The sequence below is a fragment of the Eschrichtius robustus genome, chromosome 3 (genome assembly GCF_028021215.1).
Source record: "Eschrichtius robustus isolate mEscRob2 chromosome 3, mEscRob2.pri, whole genome shotgun sequence".
In the NCBI taxonomy this organism is placed as follows: domain Eukaryota; kingdom Metazoa; phylum Chordata; class Mammalia; order Artiodactyla; family Eschrichtiidae; genus Eschrichtius; species Eschrichtius robustus.
The window spans coordinates 24,965,250-24,983,585 of NC_090826.1; the positions used below are offsets into that span (position 1 = coordinate 24,965,250).

Genomic DNA, 18,336 nt, shown 5'->3' on the forward strand with positions numbered 1-18,336 from the left:
CTGTGTGTGGCAGAATAATCTATCTTCACCTGTGATGGAGGGGGCCACTGGGAAGTCAGAGACCCCCGGTGGGCACAGGGCCCGTTACCAGGGTGACCACCTGTCACTCGGAGAAAGGGGGCAGCACCCTACAGCGGGTCAACGAAGGGGAGCTTGTTATCACGGCTACCTTCCCTCAGGTGGGACAGGGTAAGGGAAGAAGGGAGCCTGTGGTCCCAGGTATCCACCCCCATCCCCAGGTGGGAGCATCACAGCCCTGTGCTCCTCCTCTGACTGAATCTAGCCCACCGTCCCCTTCTCTGTCCATTTGGGCCCCAGGTGGCAATTTCCTCCCCTCCCCATCAGGAAGCCACACCCTCCTGTCACAGCCTAAGGGCTGTGGGGCTGTCTCCTTGGTTACAGCCTGGGCTCCTTTATCCATGGTGACCCTCTCTCAAGAGGCCCCACACCCTCATCTGCTAGGCCTTCACTTTCCTTTGCCAAGGCTGGTTCTGGGGGTCGTGACCCAGATCAGTAGCAGGGCTCTCCCACTCTCTCTTCAGCTGGCACATAGTGAGAAAAAGAGGACCAAGAGGATTCAACACGTTACCTTCGACCAGGAGACAGACACAGGGGGTGCATCAAATAGCTTTACAAGGTCCAACTTGAAGTTCAAGAGAGAGCAAACTGCACCCTCAAACCTAGTCAAGTGGGCTTCCCTGGCGGCACAGTGGTTGAGAATCTGCCTGCCAGTGCAGGGGACACAGGTTCGAGCCCTGGTCTGGGAAGATCCCACATGCCGCGGAGCAACTAGGCCCATGAGCCTGCGCGTCTGGAGCCTGTGCTCCGCAACAAGAGAGGCCGCGACAGTGAGAGGCCCGCGCACCTCGATGAAGAGTGGCCCCCGCTTGCCGCAACTAGAGAAAGCCCTCGCACAGAAACGAAGACCCAACGCAGCCATAAATAAATAAATAAATAGATAAGTAGAATAAATTTAAAAAAAAAAGAAAAATAATTAGGAAAAAACCCCCAACAAACCTAGTCAAGTACAAAGCATGAGAAGGGTTCTAGGGTCCGAAAGGCCTGGGTTTCAGTCTACACCAACCCTGTGTTATCTTGGGCAGGCTTTGTTACTTCCCGAGCCTCAGTTTCCTCACCTGTACACTGGAGATAATATTAATATCTACTCCCTAGGGTCTCTGCAAGATTAAGTAAGAAAATGCATCTGAAGTGAGAAACATAGTGCCTGGCACCTCACTGCATCTTACCTTCCTGTTCCTCAGAGAGGGGGAGGAATGCCTGTTCCCGGGTGACCTCTCTCTGCTGGTGGGACACCTGGTGGGGAAGAGCAGTGGCTCTGGGGTTAGGAACAATCCATAAACATCCACTGCTGGTACTGTTATGATTACTATTAATCATGGGCAATGAATGGAGCCCAGCCTGGTAAATTGCTTCCTCCAGGTAATTTACATTTCCTATTGTCATTGTAGTCTTCATTCAGTGCAATCTGATACAGGGATGTTTTCTAGAAAGCAGGAGCCATGTTGTGCTTCTTAGTTATCCTGCAGTGCCTGGTCCCCGGCCCTGGCAGGGAGCACCCAAGCAGCTCAGCGTGGAAGGGACTTGGATATCACCTACTCTAACTTAGTATGCAAGGCAGAAAGCTCTCCTCCCTGGCTTTATCAAGTGCTTGGATGCCTCCAGGGATGAGGTCCTTATTCTCTGCTGAAGATGGACTAGTGCCTGGGACTCCAGGGGGGCTGAGCTCTGCGGGGTGAGCAGGAGCTGAATGGGCAGCTGCAGGAGTTGGGGCGATGGGAACTCCTAGGGCCACCCCTACACCCTAGCAGCCCCCCTTCCTCTCCCGCTGAGAGTTGATAATAGGAACGGTTCTAATTATGCTCTAATTGTTTTCTTCCAGGCAGTTTCTCCGGAGCCAAGGAGTTCAGAGTTCATGAATAAATGAAGAGGGAGGAAGCGGGAGGGGATGTTTATTGATCCACAAATCTCCACGTGCCAATGTCTGCCCCACAAATGCTTGGGCATGCAGCTGTGTGCAGTTTTGCATGCATACATACATACAAACACACAAATATACACACCACAGCCCCCCAGACGCCTCTCTCCAAAGGACTGGTGGGGGGTAAAAGGAAGGTAACAAGAAGTGTCCTAAACTGGTTTTGGGTCCCAGTCTCAACTCTGCCACTGACTTGCATTGTGGTCTTGGGAAAATCCTAGTTTTCCCAGCTGTAGAGTACGGAGGCAGAGTGATGTCTGATACCCTCCTCTCAGAAAACCCAGCCTTTAGGATTTCAATGGGGTATCATCCAGTTAGACAGAACCCTGGGCAGTGCCAGGTGGGCACTGTCGCCCTCAGATTGTCCTTTCATCTGGATGCCTCATTCCCTAAGAAGAACTGGCCAAGCAGCCAGGGGCTTCAGGGAAGTGGCAGGAGGAACACACACATCTTCATCCTGGTGGGACACTTAGTAAAGATGAGTAGGGGCTCTGGACTTGGGGCTGTGGGGGCCTGGGCAAGGCACTTGAACTTCTTGAACTTCAGTTGCTTTGTCTGTTAAACGGGAATGAGAGACTCTGTGTTAGGAAGGTTCATCCAGGGCATATAGTGGCCTCAGCCGAGTGCCTGGCATACAGTGAGCATCTGGTAAGTGGTAGTTGTTATTGCTAATATTGTCAACACCCTGCAAGGTATAGATTGGTGCCTCATAACAGATGAAGAAACTAAGGCACAGAATGGTCAAGCAACTTGCCCCAGATCATGCATTAAGTGGCAGGATTTTAACCCAAGCCCATCTGACCCTGAAACTTCTGTGTTCCAGTCTTGTTTCTCCACTGTGTCTGATCCATCTGGTCCCCAAGAACTGGCACACAGTAGGTATCCATAATATGCTGAATGACAGAGGAATGTAGAAAAGAAAAAAAAGAGCATAACAATACGCTCTGTTTCCAGTGACCAAGGTGGGGGTAGACAGATGAGAGAAGAACTAGACCAAGATTCCCTCCAAGGTCAAATCGAAGTGCTGGGTCTGGGCGGACCCCAGGCCTCCCTGCCTCGTGGCTGGGGCCAGTCCAGGTGGGGATCAAGGGGGTCCTTGGTATGTGCTTGAGGAAGTAAATCTTTTCACTCTTTATGACTTCCACTAAGAAGCCAAAGTTAGCAATCCTGGCTTTTGGCATCAGCCAGAACCTGCTGTGTCACTGCCTTGCTGTGTGACACTGGGCAATCAACTGTAGCTCTCTGAGCCTCAGAGCCCTTATCTAGGAAATGGGGATAACAGTGGTCCAGCCCTGGGGCTACTGGGAGGGTGATAAGGGATGACACGTGTGAGGCCATACGCTAGAGGTTAAGAGTAGGGCCTGGAGTCCGGCTGCCTGGCTTGGTATCCCAGCTCCTCCACTGCCTGACGTAACCGCCTGCAGCCTCAGATTCTGCTTCTGCAAAATAGGGATCATAACTGTCTACCACAAAAGGGTGCAGTGAGGGTGAACGAGCTTCCACAGGTAGAGCGGTTGCGACAGTTGGCAGTGCTTCGAAATGCTCAGTAAATCTTCTTTATTGGACATTTCACATATGGGGAAACCGAGCCCCAGAGCGGGCAAGGACTTGTCCAAAGTCACAGAGCCAGTTCATAGCACAGCCAGTCCTATGTGGGAGCTGGCTGTTTGCAGGGCCCCTTGTCCAGACCACGGCTTGAATGGGTAACCACAGACCTTTCACAGTACCTGGGCCATCCTGCTCCAGCCTTGAGGACTCTGGGGGACTGAACCCACCCCCCTTCCTGTCCTCCCTGGTGCCTCTGAGGCTGGCTCAAACCAGTGGGGTATGTCAGAGGGCAGGGAGGGCTGACCTGCCTTCCTGGCCCACCTGGCCGGCCCCTCCACTCCAGGGCTGGCTGCAGAGGCCTCAGAAACAAGCCAGGGGTCCAGGACCAGAACACTATTTGTCAGCCCTGCATGATAGTGGCAGGCTCATCTCCATGGCAACAGTGCAGTGTGAAGGCATCCTAGCATCATTAGGGAGAGCGCTGAGTAGTATAAACAGAGGCTGCAGTAGATTACACGCCTATTATGAGCAGTCTCAGGCTCTGAGCACTGGTAATTATGCCTAATTGTGCATTTAATTCTGTAATTGAAAACCCACATCTCTGGTTCAGGCTGGGGTTGCAGAACCTACCCCCCAACCTCAAAAGAAAGAGGCGTAGGAGCCACCCCTACCCTAATAATCCCAGGGCTGCCTCTCCTTCTAGGGCACGGGGTAGCCAGAGTGGGCACGGAAGTAAAGTATCTACAGACTCCCATTTCCCCCACTTCCTGTGCCAGGAGCTCTGCCACGCTCTGTGATTTGGGGTAGGGGGGAGCATGCCTAAGGCAAAGGGACATGGTAAAAGCACAAAAATGCTCACAATTTTCATTATTCATAATATGTACCATTTTGTACTATTGCCACTGTCCTCTCAGGACCCAGAATCAGCCTCTGGTGGTTCCAAGGGACTCGGATCGTCACTAGATCCATTACACATCCAAGTCATCCAACCTACATATAAATTCTTAATCACTGCCAGAGACAGGGAACTCACCACCTGATTGTCAGTCCACCACTGCAGAGCCTCTGTAGATAGTTTGAAAACCGCTGATGGAGTTCAACACTCTCTCCTCCATCCCCTGGTTTCACAGACTGGAGAAAATGAGACCCAGAGAGGGGCAGGGCCAGCTCAAAGTTGCACAGGAAGTGAGTACCAGAACCCTGGGATTCTGACTTGCAGCTCAGGGTATATTTTGTACCCTAAAGTGACTCAGCACCAAGAATTGTGCCCAGCACTTTGTAGGTGCTTCGTAAATATTTGCTGAATGCAACTCAGGGTACGGTTAGTTGATGGCAAAGCTTACTCTCTTACCCAACAATATTTTGTCTTTCTAGGGGTCAGGAAGTTCCCCTGTAGTGGGTCAGGGGTTAATGATGGGTTAGAACCTCCTGCTCTGAACCTCTGGGGTCTTGAGACTTGATCTTACAACTAAATATGCCATGTGGGCATTTGGGATGGGGATAGTACCGACACTCATTCAAACAGACAGAGGAAAGAACAGGTCACCTGAGTCCCTGACAGCCTGGCACCCCAGGTGTCAAGCCTCAGGCATGCCATTGGAGGCAGAAGTCTCCTCCTCTCCCCAGAGCCTGATACTCCCATCAGTCATCGCTGCCTGCAGCAAGGTGGGCTGATGTGGCAGCAGCTCTGATATCCTCCTGGGAAAGGATGGAACTCACTGATGAGTCAGAGCTGGAGGAGTCCTTTGAGATGATGAGTCCAACCTTCTCCCTTTACAGAGGACACAGAGAGCCAAGCTTCCTCTCTGATTTCCTCTGAATGAGCGCTGGACTCTGTGCCCAGAGCTCTCCCTGCCTTATCTCAGGTCACCCTTACTATAGTCCCATGAGGATGTGCGATTATTATTCCCATTTTACAGAAGAGAAGATAGAGGGACAGTAAGGCCAAGGCCACAAACGTTTAGCAGAACCTCTGCTTCAACTTGGGCCTTCAACTGGTTGAAAAAAAGGACATGTCCATTTCCCATCCCACGATATTCATGTTCATAAAACCTGCTGTCTCACTTACGGGGCATTCAAGAATGTGAACCCTCTGTGAGCTCCTACTCAGCATATTTTACCTCCGGGAAGGACACTTCTCTGAGGACGATTACTAGTATCCTGATTTAGAGAAATGCACGTGGAATCTCAGAGAGGTTAAGTGTCTTGCCCAAGGTCACTCAGCTATAAAGAGGCAGAGATGGAACTCAAACCCCAGCCTGACTGCACAGCTCAAGCTCTTTCCAGTCGAACTCCCTGCCTCTGGATGTACCAGCTGCTCTGAAAGGCAGGGACCAGGAGGCCAGAGTAACCCATTAAAACCTGCAACCACAGTAACTGCTCTTCCAAAACCCTGGTACTTGCTGGCAGGAGCACATGTCCCAGAGAGGCGTGTTTTGCTGCCTGAGGCTCTCCCTCAGTCTCCGAATCACCATCCCTCTCCCTCTCCAGGACCAGCAGGGAGACCAAGAGCACTGGGACTGGGGTTCCCCAGACCAAAGCCAGCTCCATCTGCTGTGGCCAGGAGTTAGCATTCATTCATTCATTCATTTATTTATTTATTTATGGCTGTGTTGGGTCTTCGTTTCTGTGCGAGGGCCTTCTCCAGTTGTGGCAAGCGGGGGCCACTCTTCATCACGGTGCACGGGCCTCTCACTATCGCGGCCTCTCTTGTTGCGGAGCACAGGCTCCAGATGCGCAAGCTCAGTAATTGTGGCTCACAGGCCCAGCTGCTCCGCGGCATGTGGGATCTTCCCAGACCAGGGCTCGAACCCATGTCCCCTGCATTGGCAGGCAGATTCTCAACCACTGCGCCACCAGGGAAGCCCAGGAGTTAGCTTTTAAAAGCACATCTCTGGTCTCATCTTGCTCTCCTATCACCTACTCCTCCCTGAAACTAGATGAGAAAAGAGACTTCAACCATTAGAGCTGACCATCTCCACTTGGTCTAGATTTTGCAATTGTTCTCAAATCCTTTCCCTGTGATCATTTATGTGAAGCCTAGACTGTATCTTTTGTTTCCTTGGTAACAAGTCACTTCATTCTTCTGACCTCAGTATGCCCATCAGTAAATGGGTATAAAGACCATCCCTATCTCATAGAGTTGTTATGAGGGCTGATAAGTCTTCAATACAGGTTAATTTCTTTCCCGCATAACTTGTTCTTAACCTGCGTCTCAGTTCCCTTAAACCCAACACAGGTCTTGGGGTGAGGAGAAATGGGGACGGGGGATGGGGTTAGCATTTGAATAAGCAGCTCAGAAGGTCTGGCGTCTAGTAACAACCCTTTATGGATAAAGAAAGATTTAGATTTCTCCATCGGTTTCCACATCCAGCATCGCCACAATCCTACGGGGGAGCAATAGGGCATGCAAGGTAGAAGCAGTGGAGTCCTGATGCGTGAATGCTCATTCTGTCCCTACTATTTATGTGGCCATGGATAAGCCAGATAGTAACAAAGGATAAGGTATATAGAGCACTTAAGCACAGTGCCTGGTTCATAGCAGACACCAAATAAAAGGAAGTTGTTGTTATTATTTCCCACCGAACCATTCGTTTTCCATATAAAGAAACTAAGACTTGAAGAGTTTATGGGTATGAGTCTGGTCGCTAAAATCTCTAATCCAGGCAGAGATGGGGGCTGAAGTGACTTATCCAAACTGCAAGGCAAATAACAGCCAGCCGCAGGGAGCACTGCCTGGGCCAGTGCTGTCTGGGCACCATCTCAGGGAACCTTCCCAAACTACCATGGGGTAGGAGCTGTTGTCCTGACTACTTTACAGGAAAGAGGCAGAGGCTCAGAGAAGGTAAGGGACTTTCTGGAAGTCACAAAGCAAGGCAGCAATGTCTGCCTGATCCCAGAGGTCCTTCACCCCTCTGTGCCAGATGTCAGAGCAGCTGCCATTTATGGGGTACTTATGTCAAAATCCCCCAGCCACCACCCCTGCAAAGGAGCAGAACCAGGGCCATCCACTGCACCTCCCCCCCGTGTGGGGGGGGGCCCCACTCCATTCCACCTTGCCCACCTCATAAAACTCATAGGGTTTTGAGGGCAGTTTGGCCTCTGTCTGTCCATCTGCAAAAGGGACTTGATCACCCCAGCCCCCACCCTGTCAAAGGGGTATAAAGAACAAAGAGGGTCAGTGGCCTGGACGATTTCGTGCTCTGACTCTGAAGCCCGGCCCAAGGACCTGAAGCACCCAGAGCAGAGCCAGCCCCTCCCCAGGAAGCCATGAGCTTGCAGATGCAGCTGCTTCTGAGCGCAGGCCCCTGCAGAGCCTAGCTCCCTCCGGTCTTCATGTCTTCACCATCCACTGCTGCTAATAACGACATCAATCAGGTTGACCACGTTTCACACCATTACTCGCAGCTCAGCAGGAAGCAACATATTTCCCCCCTCACCCACCATCTTCCAGAAAGCAAAGAGCTTTCCAGAGGGGAAAAGAATGAAACCGATGTGTTTTCTGAGTACCTACTGCGTGCATGGCAGCTGCCTAAGCCCTTTTTCTAACTCTGAGAGGTAAGGATGACTCTTTTTCTTTGACAGGGAAAGACACTGGGGCCCAGAGGAGCGAATGCATGTGTCCAAGGTCACACAGAGCCGGGACAAGAACAATCATGGCAGTGATGTATCACTGACCACTCACTGGCTCACGGTGCCAGGCATGTGCGTGATCCTATTGAGACAGTATCATTTTCGTTTTCAGATAAGGAGACTGAGGGCTGAAGCAGTGAAGAGACCTGTCTGAGGTCACGGGCTGCTTAAACGTGAGCAGCAGAGTGACATAGGGCGGAGAGGGTGGCTCTCTGCTCCGGCAAAAGAGCGCGTGAATCTTGGTGCTGTCACTGACTAGCTTAGAGACCTGAGCCTCAGTTTCCTCATCAGAAAAAGGGGCTAACTGCGTGCCTAGAACCCATGCTCCGCAACAAGAGAAGCCACGACAGTGAGAAGCCCGCGTACCGCAACGAAGAGTAGCCCCCTCTCGCCACAACTAGAAAAAGCCCATGCGCAGCAACGAAAGACCCAACACAGCCAAAAGTTAAAAAACAAATAAATTAATTAATTTAAAAAAAAAGAAAAAGGGGCTAATAAAAACATCTATCCCATTTTGTAGGATAAAAATAAGAAGGATAAAAACCGTAAAATAGCTAATGTTTATCGATCACTTAACATGTACCAGGCAACTTTGCCAAGCACTTTACATATGTAAGCTCACTGGGTTAAATGAGGTTATGCATATAAAGTGCTTAGCACAGAACTCCAGAAATGGGAGTGATCATGGTGATGATGAAGAAATTGATGATTCCCTTGGGCAAATCTCCCTGGTTCATCCTCTTTCAGGAAGGAGGTGGACCAGGAAAGAAGGGCAGGGTTTGGACAGGGGAGGGAAAAGGGAAACACATAAAAATTAGGGTGTGAATAGCATTAGTAATGTTAAGATGATATACCAAGTAGGGAGAAAGGAAGGGACCCAAGACGTTCTACAGAGTCGAACTAGACTGAGACACACGGAAACCTCCAGGCCAGTCCAGACCTCCTCCCAGGGTCCCAGATGGGCAGAACTGGCAGGACCCTAGAGACACAGACCAGTGGTTCTTCCCATTTTACAGATGGGGAAAAACCAAGGCTTGCAGTAGGGAAAAGACTTGTCCAAGTTCACAGGATGTCAGTGGCAGCGGCAGGCTTGAATCCAGGCCTCCTGACTTTTAGCTCCATGCCCAACTACCTGCTGCTTCCCACAAAGGAAGAGTGCAGGAAGGCACTTGGATATGTCTGGGTCACAATTCCAGGAAAGCATACCAGGGTAGACATCATTAAGATAATAACAATAAAAAACTATAGTTTATTGAATGCTCACTCTGTGCCTGGCACAGTGCTAAGCTCATCTGCATTAAGCTATATGCATTTAATCCTAACAACAACCCTAAGACTTGGGAACTGTTTCTATCATCTCTATTTAACAGATGACAAAACTGGCTCAGAGAGGCTAAGCAACTTGTTTAAGATCACACAGCTAGGAAGTGACAGAGCCAGGACTCCAACCCACATCTGTCCTGTCAAACTCCAGAGCCTTGTCCCCTTTACTTGTCCACCTGAACGGTCCAGCCCCCACCTGCTTCTCCTACCCTCCAGTGCACCCTCACATCGTACTCCCTCACCCAAAGCAAGTCTACCCCAACTATAGAACAGTGTTTAGAACTGGCCTGTTTTCTTGTAATCATCAAGCCCCACACAAGAAAGAAAAACGACACAGTTCCTCTTCTAAAGTTTTCAGCTGAGAAACATTTAACAGTCTCTTCCTTCTCTGCCCCTGTCCACTGGATGAGAAAACAGGCTCCCTTCTCCCTGGGATGATGTCAGGCTGGTGAATTCCAGCAGCCAGGAGCACATCACCAAAGCTGCCAGGCAGCGAAGGCTCCTGGGGGTCAGCGACAGCTGAAGGGACCCACTCTGCAATCGGACCAGACAGAGCAACAGACCCAAGAGACCCATTTTCAAGTCCCTCCTCAGAGCACCTCCCCAAATTATGTCATGTAACCCTCACAAGCCGCCCAAAGGCACCCAGCCAAGATGTAGAAGGATCAGAATCCCACCCAGGTCTTGTCTAATTCCAGAGCCCCTTGTGCTGGTGAGCCCTCTAAGTGGAAGGGTGGGTTTAGCTGAGCTGGGGAGAGCTATGGAGGCAGGTAAGTGAGAGGCAGGGATACTGCCTCGCCGCCTTCATCTCTCTATAGAGTAGGAAGCACCTCCCAAGGGACCCCTGACTCACCAGAGCCAGAACTACTTTTACAGTTAAGAAGGCAACAGAGGATGCTGGTCAGCTGTCTGGCATCACAGCCTGGCCCCTAACTGTAGAACTTTGGGCAAGCTACTTCCTAGGGTTGTTAGGAGGATTAAATGAGTTAATACATGGAAAAGTGCTTATAGGGTACCTAGCACCTAGTAAGTGCTCCCCAAAGCTAACCACTGTTATTATCATCAACAGAGAATGACCGTGGGCCAAACTGTTAATAGTGCTTACCTTTGGGGTATGGGACTGGGCATAGAAGGAAACGTCTTTAACTTCTGCTCTGTTTGGTTATTTATTGATTTAATCATTTTATAATATGTGTGTGTTACTTTTCTAATTAAAAAAAAGTCCTAGTTTAAAATTTTAAAATTAACACAGAAAAAATAATTCCTTGGAAAGTTTCAGCACTTCTTGGCATTTTATGTTCCTCAAAGGAGATAAAGAGGAACTGGGAGCCTGGAGTTGCCAAATAACTGATTCACTCATTTATTTTACAAATATTAATGGAGTGCCAGGCACTGTTCCAGCTGCTGGGGATTTAGGGGGAACGAGAAAGATAATCTCTGCCCTTCTGGAGTTTCCATTCTACCTGATCTTAATTAATCCCCTCTGCCACACTCAAGGATGAGGAATTTACCGAGAGGCCAACTAAGATGGCCCAGCCAGGGGAAGTCACTTGCCCTGCAGCCCACAGCTGGGAGCAGGGCTACAATCTTCAGGGCCCAGCTGTTTCGCCCGCTGCCCAAGAGGGCAGGTCTGTGGATGCAAGTTTGGGGTTGGGGTCCACAAGAGGAGAGAAAAAAGATGAACGAGGAGGTCTGTATAGCCACACTCAAAGCTTCATTCTGCGTTACTGTACACACCTGTGGTGGAGGAAGGGCAATGGATGCAGGCAAAAGTGGAGACCTGGATCACGGAGTCAGGCATCAGTGAGGCTCAGGTTACCCCAACTCAGACTCAGACCTGAGTTCCGTCCATGGAGGTCCCCATGCACCTCTGCCCCCAAAGCCCCCAGTTGTTGGGCCTCAGCTCTAGGGTAGGCAGGAGAGCCTGGCCTCTCCTTAAACACCTTCCCAAATTCACCTGCCAGAGTCTGAACTGAAGGGCAGAGCTGGTCCCCTTCAGCCCCCAAATTCACTCCACTGGCCTCCCTGAGACAAGAACCTGAGTTCCCTGGGCTGGGATTAGATATAGTGTCCCCAGATGCTCCCATCCTCCCCAGGGCACACAAGTATCCCACCCCTATCAGTGCCAGCCCAGGCAGAGGAGCCTGCCTCCCCCCCGCCCCCCTACTCTGGTGGAAATGGTGACTGACAGAATGCCTGTGGCCTCAGCCCAAGCAGGGAGGGCGATCCCGCACCTGGTTGGTCAGATTGGCCCAGGACCTGGTAGCTCCTTGTGACCCTCTCCAGGGAGGGGCTCTCCATTCCCAGGCCTGCCCAGTCAGGAGGATAGAGGGAGGCAGGAAGAGCACAAAGGAGTGAACGGTTCCTGGAGTCTATGATCCCGATACACACAGATGAACATGGACCAGAAATGGTCAGAGATCTAGAGACATACCAACGAGAAACCAGGAGAGAGACACACACAGGAGCAGAGACTTTGTGAGAAACACTGGGGCGGAGACCAGAGGCTGAGACCCACGCAAACGAGTGATCTAGAGGAAAACACACGGCAGTGACCTCAACGGATCCACACACCAGCCTCGGAAACACCCCCAAACCCCGGCGAGCCACAGTCCCACACCGCATATCCCCCAACAGAAGGCCGCTCGTACAGTGCGGGCGAGACGCGCCGAGCCCCAGGCGCGGAGCGGGCCGGGGACTCGCGCACAGGACGCACTCGGGGACCGGGGAGCGCCGGGCGAGAAGCGCACACAAAGAGACAGCCGGGCCAGCCCGAGCAGGCTCCGCCCGTCCGCTTCGTGACTCCAGTCCACCCCCCAACCCGGGCGCTCGCCCCAGACCCACAGACAGAGACACACACCCCACCCGCACGACCCGGGACCCCGCCCCGCCGCGCCCCACCCGGCCCGGCCGCCCGGGCGCGCGGCGCTCACCAGCTGCAGGCAGCAGAAGGCGACCAGCGTGCAGCGCCCGCTGCACTTGCCCATGGCTCCGGGGGCCGCGCGCGCCGTTCGCCGCGGCGCCCCTCTAGCTCGGCGGCCGCCGCCTCCTCCGCTCCGCGCGGGCTCCGCGTTCTCCCAGCTGGGCGCCCCGGGCGGCGGGGCCGGGCGCCTAGGGCCGGGCCCGGGAGCGCCGGGTCCTCAGGGCTGCGGCCGGCCGCTCGCACTCGGAGTCCATGGTCCGTCCGCCCGCGCGCCGGCTCTGCCGCGCCTCCTTTGTCTGGCCGGCCGGCCGCCAGGCGCGCCTCCCGCCCCGGGGCGGCTGGCGGGGAGCGCAGAGCGGGGAGCGCGGAGCGGGGAGCGCAGGCACCGAGCGCGGCGCGGCGCAGCGCAGAGCAGCACTGCCCAGCAGGGGCAGCCGCCCGGGCGCTCGGCGGCCGCGGCTTCCCAGCCCCACCACGTGGCTCCGCCGCCGCCGAGAGGTAGGGAAGGAGGGAAAGAGGGGAGGGAAGAGGAGGGGAGGAGAGGGGCGGGGCGGGGCGGCCGAGGAAACGGAGGGAGGGGAGAAGGGGGAGGGAAGCGGAGAGCAGGGGCGAGAGGCAGGAGTGAAGTGGGAAGAGTGAAGGCTTGGGGACTGATGGCCCTGGGTCAAACCCAGACTTCACTGCTCACTCGCTGTGTGACCTTGGGCAAATCACGTCACCTCTCTGGGCCTCCGTTTTCCTAACAAAATAGGAATAATAATGACTGCTTCAGTGTTGCCACAAAGATGAAATGCAGTTAGGTGAATAAAGCACTTAGCTCTGTGCCTGGCCTCCCCCGAGGGTGCTGGAGCATTCCTCTGTCCACCTTGTCCCTAGGGCCCGGCGGCTCCAACCTTGGCCTTCTATTTCCACTCCACTTCCCAGATCTGCTCCCCATCCCAGCTTCCCTCCTGAGTTCTTCCTTCCCTCTTTCTTCTACTGGCATTTATTGAGCCCCGACTGACTGCATACACACCCCTGGGAGCCCTATGACCCAGAGATGAGCCCAGCAGCACTGTTCCAGAACCAACTGAGCTTCCCAGGCCAGGGAACAGGCAACCCCCAGGGGCATAAGCAGGAGATGCCTGATGGCAGCGGTCTGCCCAGGGGGCTGTGGCCAGCCCCTCACCCAGGCTGCACTGGGGAGGGAGTCAGGAAGGGCTTGCCAGTAGAAGACTGCCTTCTTCAAGGCACCCCCTCCAAAAGCACTCAAGCTCTCGAACACATCCCCAGTCCACTGAATCATCCCAGCCCCACTCCTAACGTCTTATATAGGGATTAGCATCACCCAGGTGGGAATCCCTGCAGCATCCTCCGGGCTCCTCTATCCCATCTGACCTGTCAGTACATTCTGTGAACTTACCTTCCAGCTGTTATCTATGAAATACCTACTACCTACCAGGCTCTCCACTGGGGATAAGGGGATGAACCAGTTCTGCACTCACTGAGAGAATAGTCTAGTGAGGAATTGTCATTAAAACCAGAAAACATGCAAATAAATAATGACAAATTCTGATGAGTACCTTAAAGGATAACAAAAAGTGAAAGAATAAGGGGGCCATAACTCAGGTCCAGAGACCCCAAAAGGCCTCCTTGAGGACATGGCATTGATACTGAGAAGACAGTAGGAGGGAAGGAGAGGCCAAGGCATGGAGAATAGTGTTCTGGCAGAAGAAACAATGTTTCTTATTCTTATCCTTCTTCTCAGCTCTCACTGGCCCTCTGGACTCAGAAAACAGTATGACATAGATTAAGACCCATGGTTCTGGACCCAAGCAGCTTGGATTCCAGTTCCAGCACTGCCACTTACGCGCTGTTTACAGAGTAAGCACTCGAATGCATGATTTCTCCTAGGACTGGCGACATAATTTGTGGGGGCCAGTGCAAAATGAAAATGCAAGACTCCTTAAGGCTCATTAGGAAGGAAGACACAGCAGACCATAAAACCAAGCACAGGGAGGGCCCTGTGTGACTGCAGAGGACACATGCCCCTGAAGCCAGTCGTGTTTTCTCCCTGGACTGTCAGAATGGTCTCTTCACTGGTCTCCCTCCTCCACCCACTTGTCAGCCGCCACTTTTATTTTATTTATTTTATTTTTTGCCACTTAGTTGTGCTTTTTTTTTTTTTTTCTTTAACTGTGTCGTGCGGCATGTGGGATCCTAGTTCCCCGACCAGGGATCAAACCCGTGCCCCCTGCATTTGAAGCTCTGAGTCTTAACCACTGGACCGCCAGGGAAGTCCCAACCACTTGGTATTTTAAAACACACAGAATATTCGTAGAGTTGAAATTATGGGGGGTGGGATGAATTGGGAGATTGGGATTGACATATATACACTACTATGTATAAAATAGATAACTAATGAGAACCTGCTGTATAGCACAGGGACCTCTACTCAGTGCTCTGTGGTAACCTAAGTGGGAAGGAAATCTAAAAAAGAGTGGAGATATATATACGTATAACTGATTCACTTTGCTGCACAGCAGAAACTAACACAACATTGTAAAGCAACTATACTCCAATAAGAATTAATTTAAAAATTTTTAAAAAAGAAATTATATGAGCTGAGGTTTTCACCTGGAATAATAAGCTGAGATAACAGTGGGAACTTTTCTCAGCCATGCTTGGTGAGTAACAGCTGTGTCCAACCAGGTTCCATGACTAGACAGGCCTCCAGGAGTCTGTGAAGTCCCTGAAATAATACGCAAATCTTCATCTGAGCAGATGTGTCATTTTCTGGGGAAAGGGTCCACAGGTTTCATCAGATTCTCCAAAGAGTATATTTCCCACAAAAGAATAAGAACCAGCCCCGCAAAGTCTCAGCCCAGATGTAACAGTTCTCTAGGAGATCCTCTTTAGGGCCTCTTCCACACAGAGCGTCTGCCAGTTCCCTCTGTGACACTAACAATGCAATTCAATAATAATAACCATCATGGCTCCCATTTATTGAGTGCTTACTCTGAGCCAGGTACTTGGCATACACTATCTCATTTAATCCTAAAAACAGTGGATTCCACTGGGGCTGTGACCTGCCTTTGCCAGGCTCTTGGCTGTACCACATCATGCCTGTGACACCCTGTTCCAGGGCCAGGCTGACTCACTCTTAAGTTTGTCCTATGGGACCAGGGATGATGGCCTGACATCAGCAGAACTAGCCTCTGCCCCTGGGTCATTCCGTTTAGTCGAAGTCTTGCCCACACCACACACACACAGCATGCCATCTCTCACTTCCATGATTTGCATGTGTTGTTCTGTCTAGAATGCATCTCCCATCCAAATTTTCAGCCTGGAGGCCTCCTATTCAAATTTCAAATCTCAGCTCACCTGTCACTTCCCCCACCCATCCCAGACCTTCCTTAACACTCTGTGACCTCAAGGAGGCACCCCCATTTGGGATCACATGTGGTCTGTGTTATCTCCATGAGAGATTTTACTGGGATTTACTGTCCTTGTCTGATTTTGTTCCCCCATAGACTGAGCTCTATGAAGACAGTGACTGTGTCATAAATTATCTCTATATCCCACAGGACTTGGATCACATCAGGAGTCAACAAGTACGTGGTGAATGAATGATCTTCCTGCCTTGGGCCCGAGCATACCTTGTGCTCTCTTTACCACGGGGAAGTCCAGGATGCTAAAGGGGAAGGCAATCTAACTATAGGAAGAGATAGAAACATCTTCGGCAAGAAATTGGGGGTGTTAGGAGCTGAGGATGATATCAGGAGGGGCTTGTAGTATAGTCGACACAAAAGATGACTAACCCTTGGACTAGGGAAAGAATGTGGGGGAAATGAAGCAGGATTTAGAAATAAAGGACAGAGATGACTCAGAACATTCCCACGCTTCCTGAGTAAGAAGGCAGGATCATGGTCAGCCCTAGAGAGAGGCACATTAGGAGCTGCTGAAGTGAGGAAATTTCTGAGGTGTTACGTCCTTCCCTTGCCCTAAACCAAGCCTAGTCACCATGTCTGAATCTTCCACCATTTAGTCCCTCTCTGGGTTAAAACACTAAAAGCTTCTGAGAAAGTTCACTCATAAGATAGCAGAAATGTTAAACCTATTAATTTCTCCTTCCAAGTTAGAGGACTGAACGTGCTCCCTAATTACAGTTTGTGGGGTGTTTTCTGACACCAACCAATTCTCCAACACCAGCTGGTTGTCCAACAATTCAATTCAATTCAATGCGGACACTACCCAGAGTTGGCGCAGACCCACAGCTTAAAGGTTCAGTCCCACAAGACTGCCTCTCCTTCAGATGCTAGTTGCAGATCTCCAGCCAGCCCTACTTTTGACCAACCAGCTATAAATCGGGGGTCCCCATGACCTCCTCCTCAGGTTGGATAATTTGTTTGTGAACAGCTCACAGAACTCAGGAAGGTAGTTTACTTACATTTACTGGCTTATCATAAAGGATACAAATGAATAGCCAGACGAAGAGGTCTATAGGGTGAGGTCTGGAAGGGTCCTGGGCACTTCTGTCTCTGTGAAGTAGGGGTGCACAACCCTCCCAGCTGGTTCACCTACCTGGAAGCTGCTCTGGATCTCATTGTTCTAGAGCTGTTAAAGAGCTTGGTCACCAGCTACCACCCCTCCTTCCTGGAGCTCAGTAGGAGGGGCTAAAAGGTTCATCTCTAATCACTTGGTCTTTCTGGTGACCAGTCCCATCCTGAGTCTGTTGAGGGGTCTCGTCCTAAGTCATCTCATTAGAATAAACTCAGGTGTGATCAAAAGGGACTCATGAATAACAAGAGACACACCTATCACTGAGGACACTCCCAGAGTTTTAGGAGCTCTGTGCCAAGACTAGGGACAAAGACCTCATTATATCACAGTAGCTAACACCTCTTAAGCATTCTGTGCCAGGCACTGTTCTGAGCAACTTTTACGCATTAACGCATTAAACCTAACAGGAGCCCTCTGAGGTGGGTACTATTATCACCACTGGCAGTTTCTAGGAGAGGGAACTGAGGCTCAGAGAGGTTAGATCACGTGCCTGGGGTCATACAACAAGGAAGTGGCAGAATCAGGATTTGAATCCAGGCAGAACTACCTATACCATTCCTACTGCATTCCTTATGGTTTTTGAACTTTAATTTTTTAGCAGCAAATGCTTCTCTTCAAAAGAAATCATACATTTCTAAAACTGAAAAAATGTTGGACCACTCTGGTTTTGTGGAGAAGGAGGGCTGGGAACCTGCTGTCTCAGTCTACCCCTGCATCCTGTGAAGTCCCCCAGATCAGCCCCTCAAGCCGAAGTCCCTCAGGAACAAAGTGAAAAAGCCACTGGCCTAGATGATCTGCAAAGTGCCTTTTCTGAAGAGGCGAGAGATAAAGAAAGGGAGAACCTGAATGGCAGAGAGGTTGAGTGAGTTCTGTAATGTCACACAGCACGTTAGGGCAGAGCTGGTTCTCAAGACCTCCGGGTAAGTTCCATTACTGTGTCAGGCACTGAGCTAGGAGCTTTGGAACCAAAGATGAAAAGGATAGGTGCCCCTGACAATCCTTGGGCTAAAAGCCTGAGGCTTAGCATACAGGCCAGCAGCGTGACATCGTCCACTGCTTGTTTCCCTAAACCCAGCAACTTCACCCATTTGCTTTTCCTCTCTGGGCCCTGATGGCATCTGAGTTTGTGACTCTTGGGCCTGTGGGAGAGGCAGACATATAAACAGACAGTTATGAGTGATACGTAGAAGGGCATAGTGCCTATGAGGTACAGAAATCAAATGGTGGAAAGAATGGCTAACTCTACTTAGGAATAGGCAGTGATGGAAAACTTCAGAGAAAGGATGATGCCTGAAATATAGGCTGCCAGACAGAAAAAGAAGTGCAAGAAAAATTAAAAATAAATAAATAAAAGAAAAAAAAGAAGTGCAGA

At 51.1% G+C, this 18,336-nt stretch overlaps 1 protein-coding gene across 2 annotated transcripts in view; it reads right to left on the bottom strand.

Annotated features, from left to right (window-relative positions):
* Positions 1-12,909, bottom strand: part of NKAIN1 (sodium/potassium transporting ATPase interacting 1) — a 44,458-nt gene extending 31,549 nt beyond the window's left edge. For both annotated transcript variants that reach the window (XM_068539353.1, XM_068539354.1), the window contains exon 1: positions 12,433-12,909. In XM_068539353.1, coding sequence (XP_068395454.1) covers positions 12,433-12,486 — 54 coding nt within the window. In that variant the 5' untranslated portion in view covers positions 12,487-12,909. The remainder of the gene's footprint in view (positions 1-12,432) is intronic.
* Between the last annotated feature and the right edge of the window lie 5,427 nt (positions 12,910-18,336).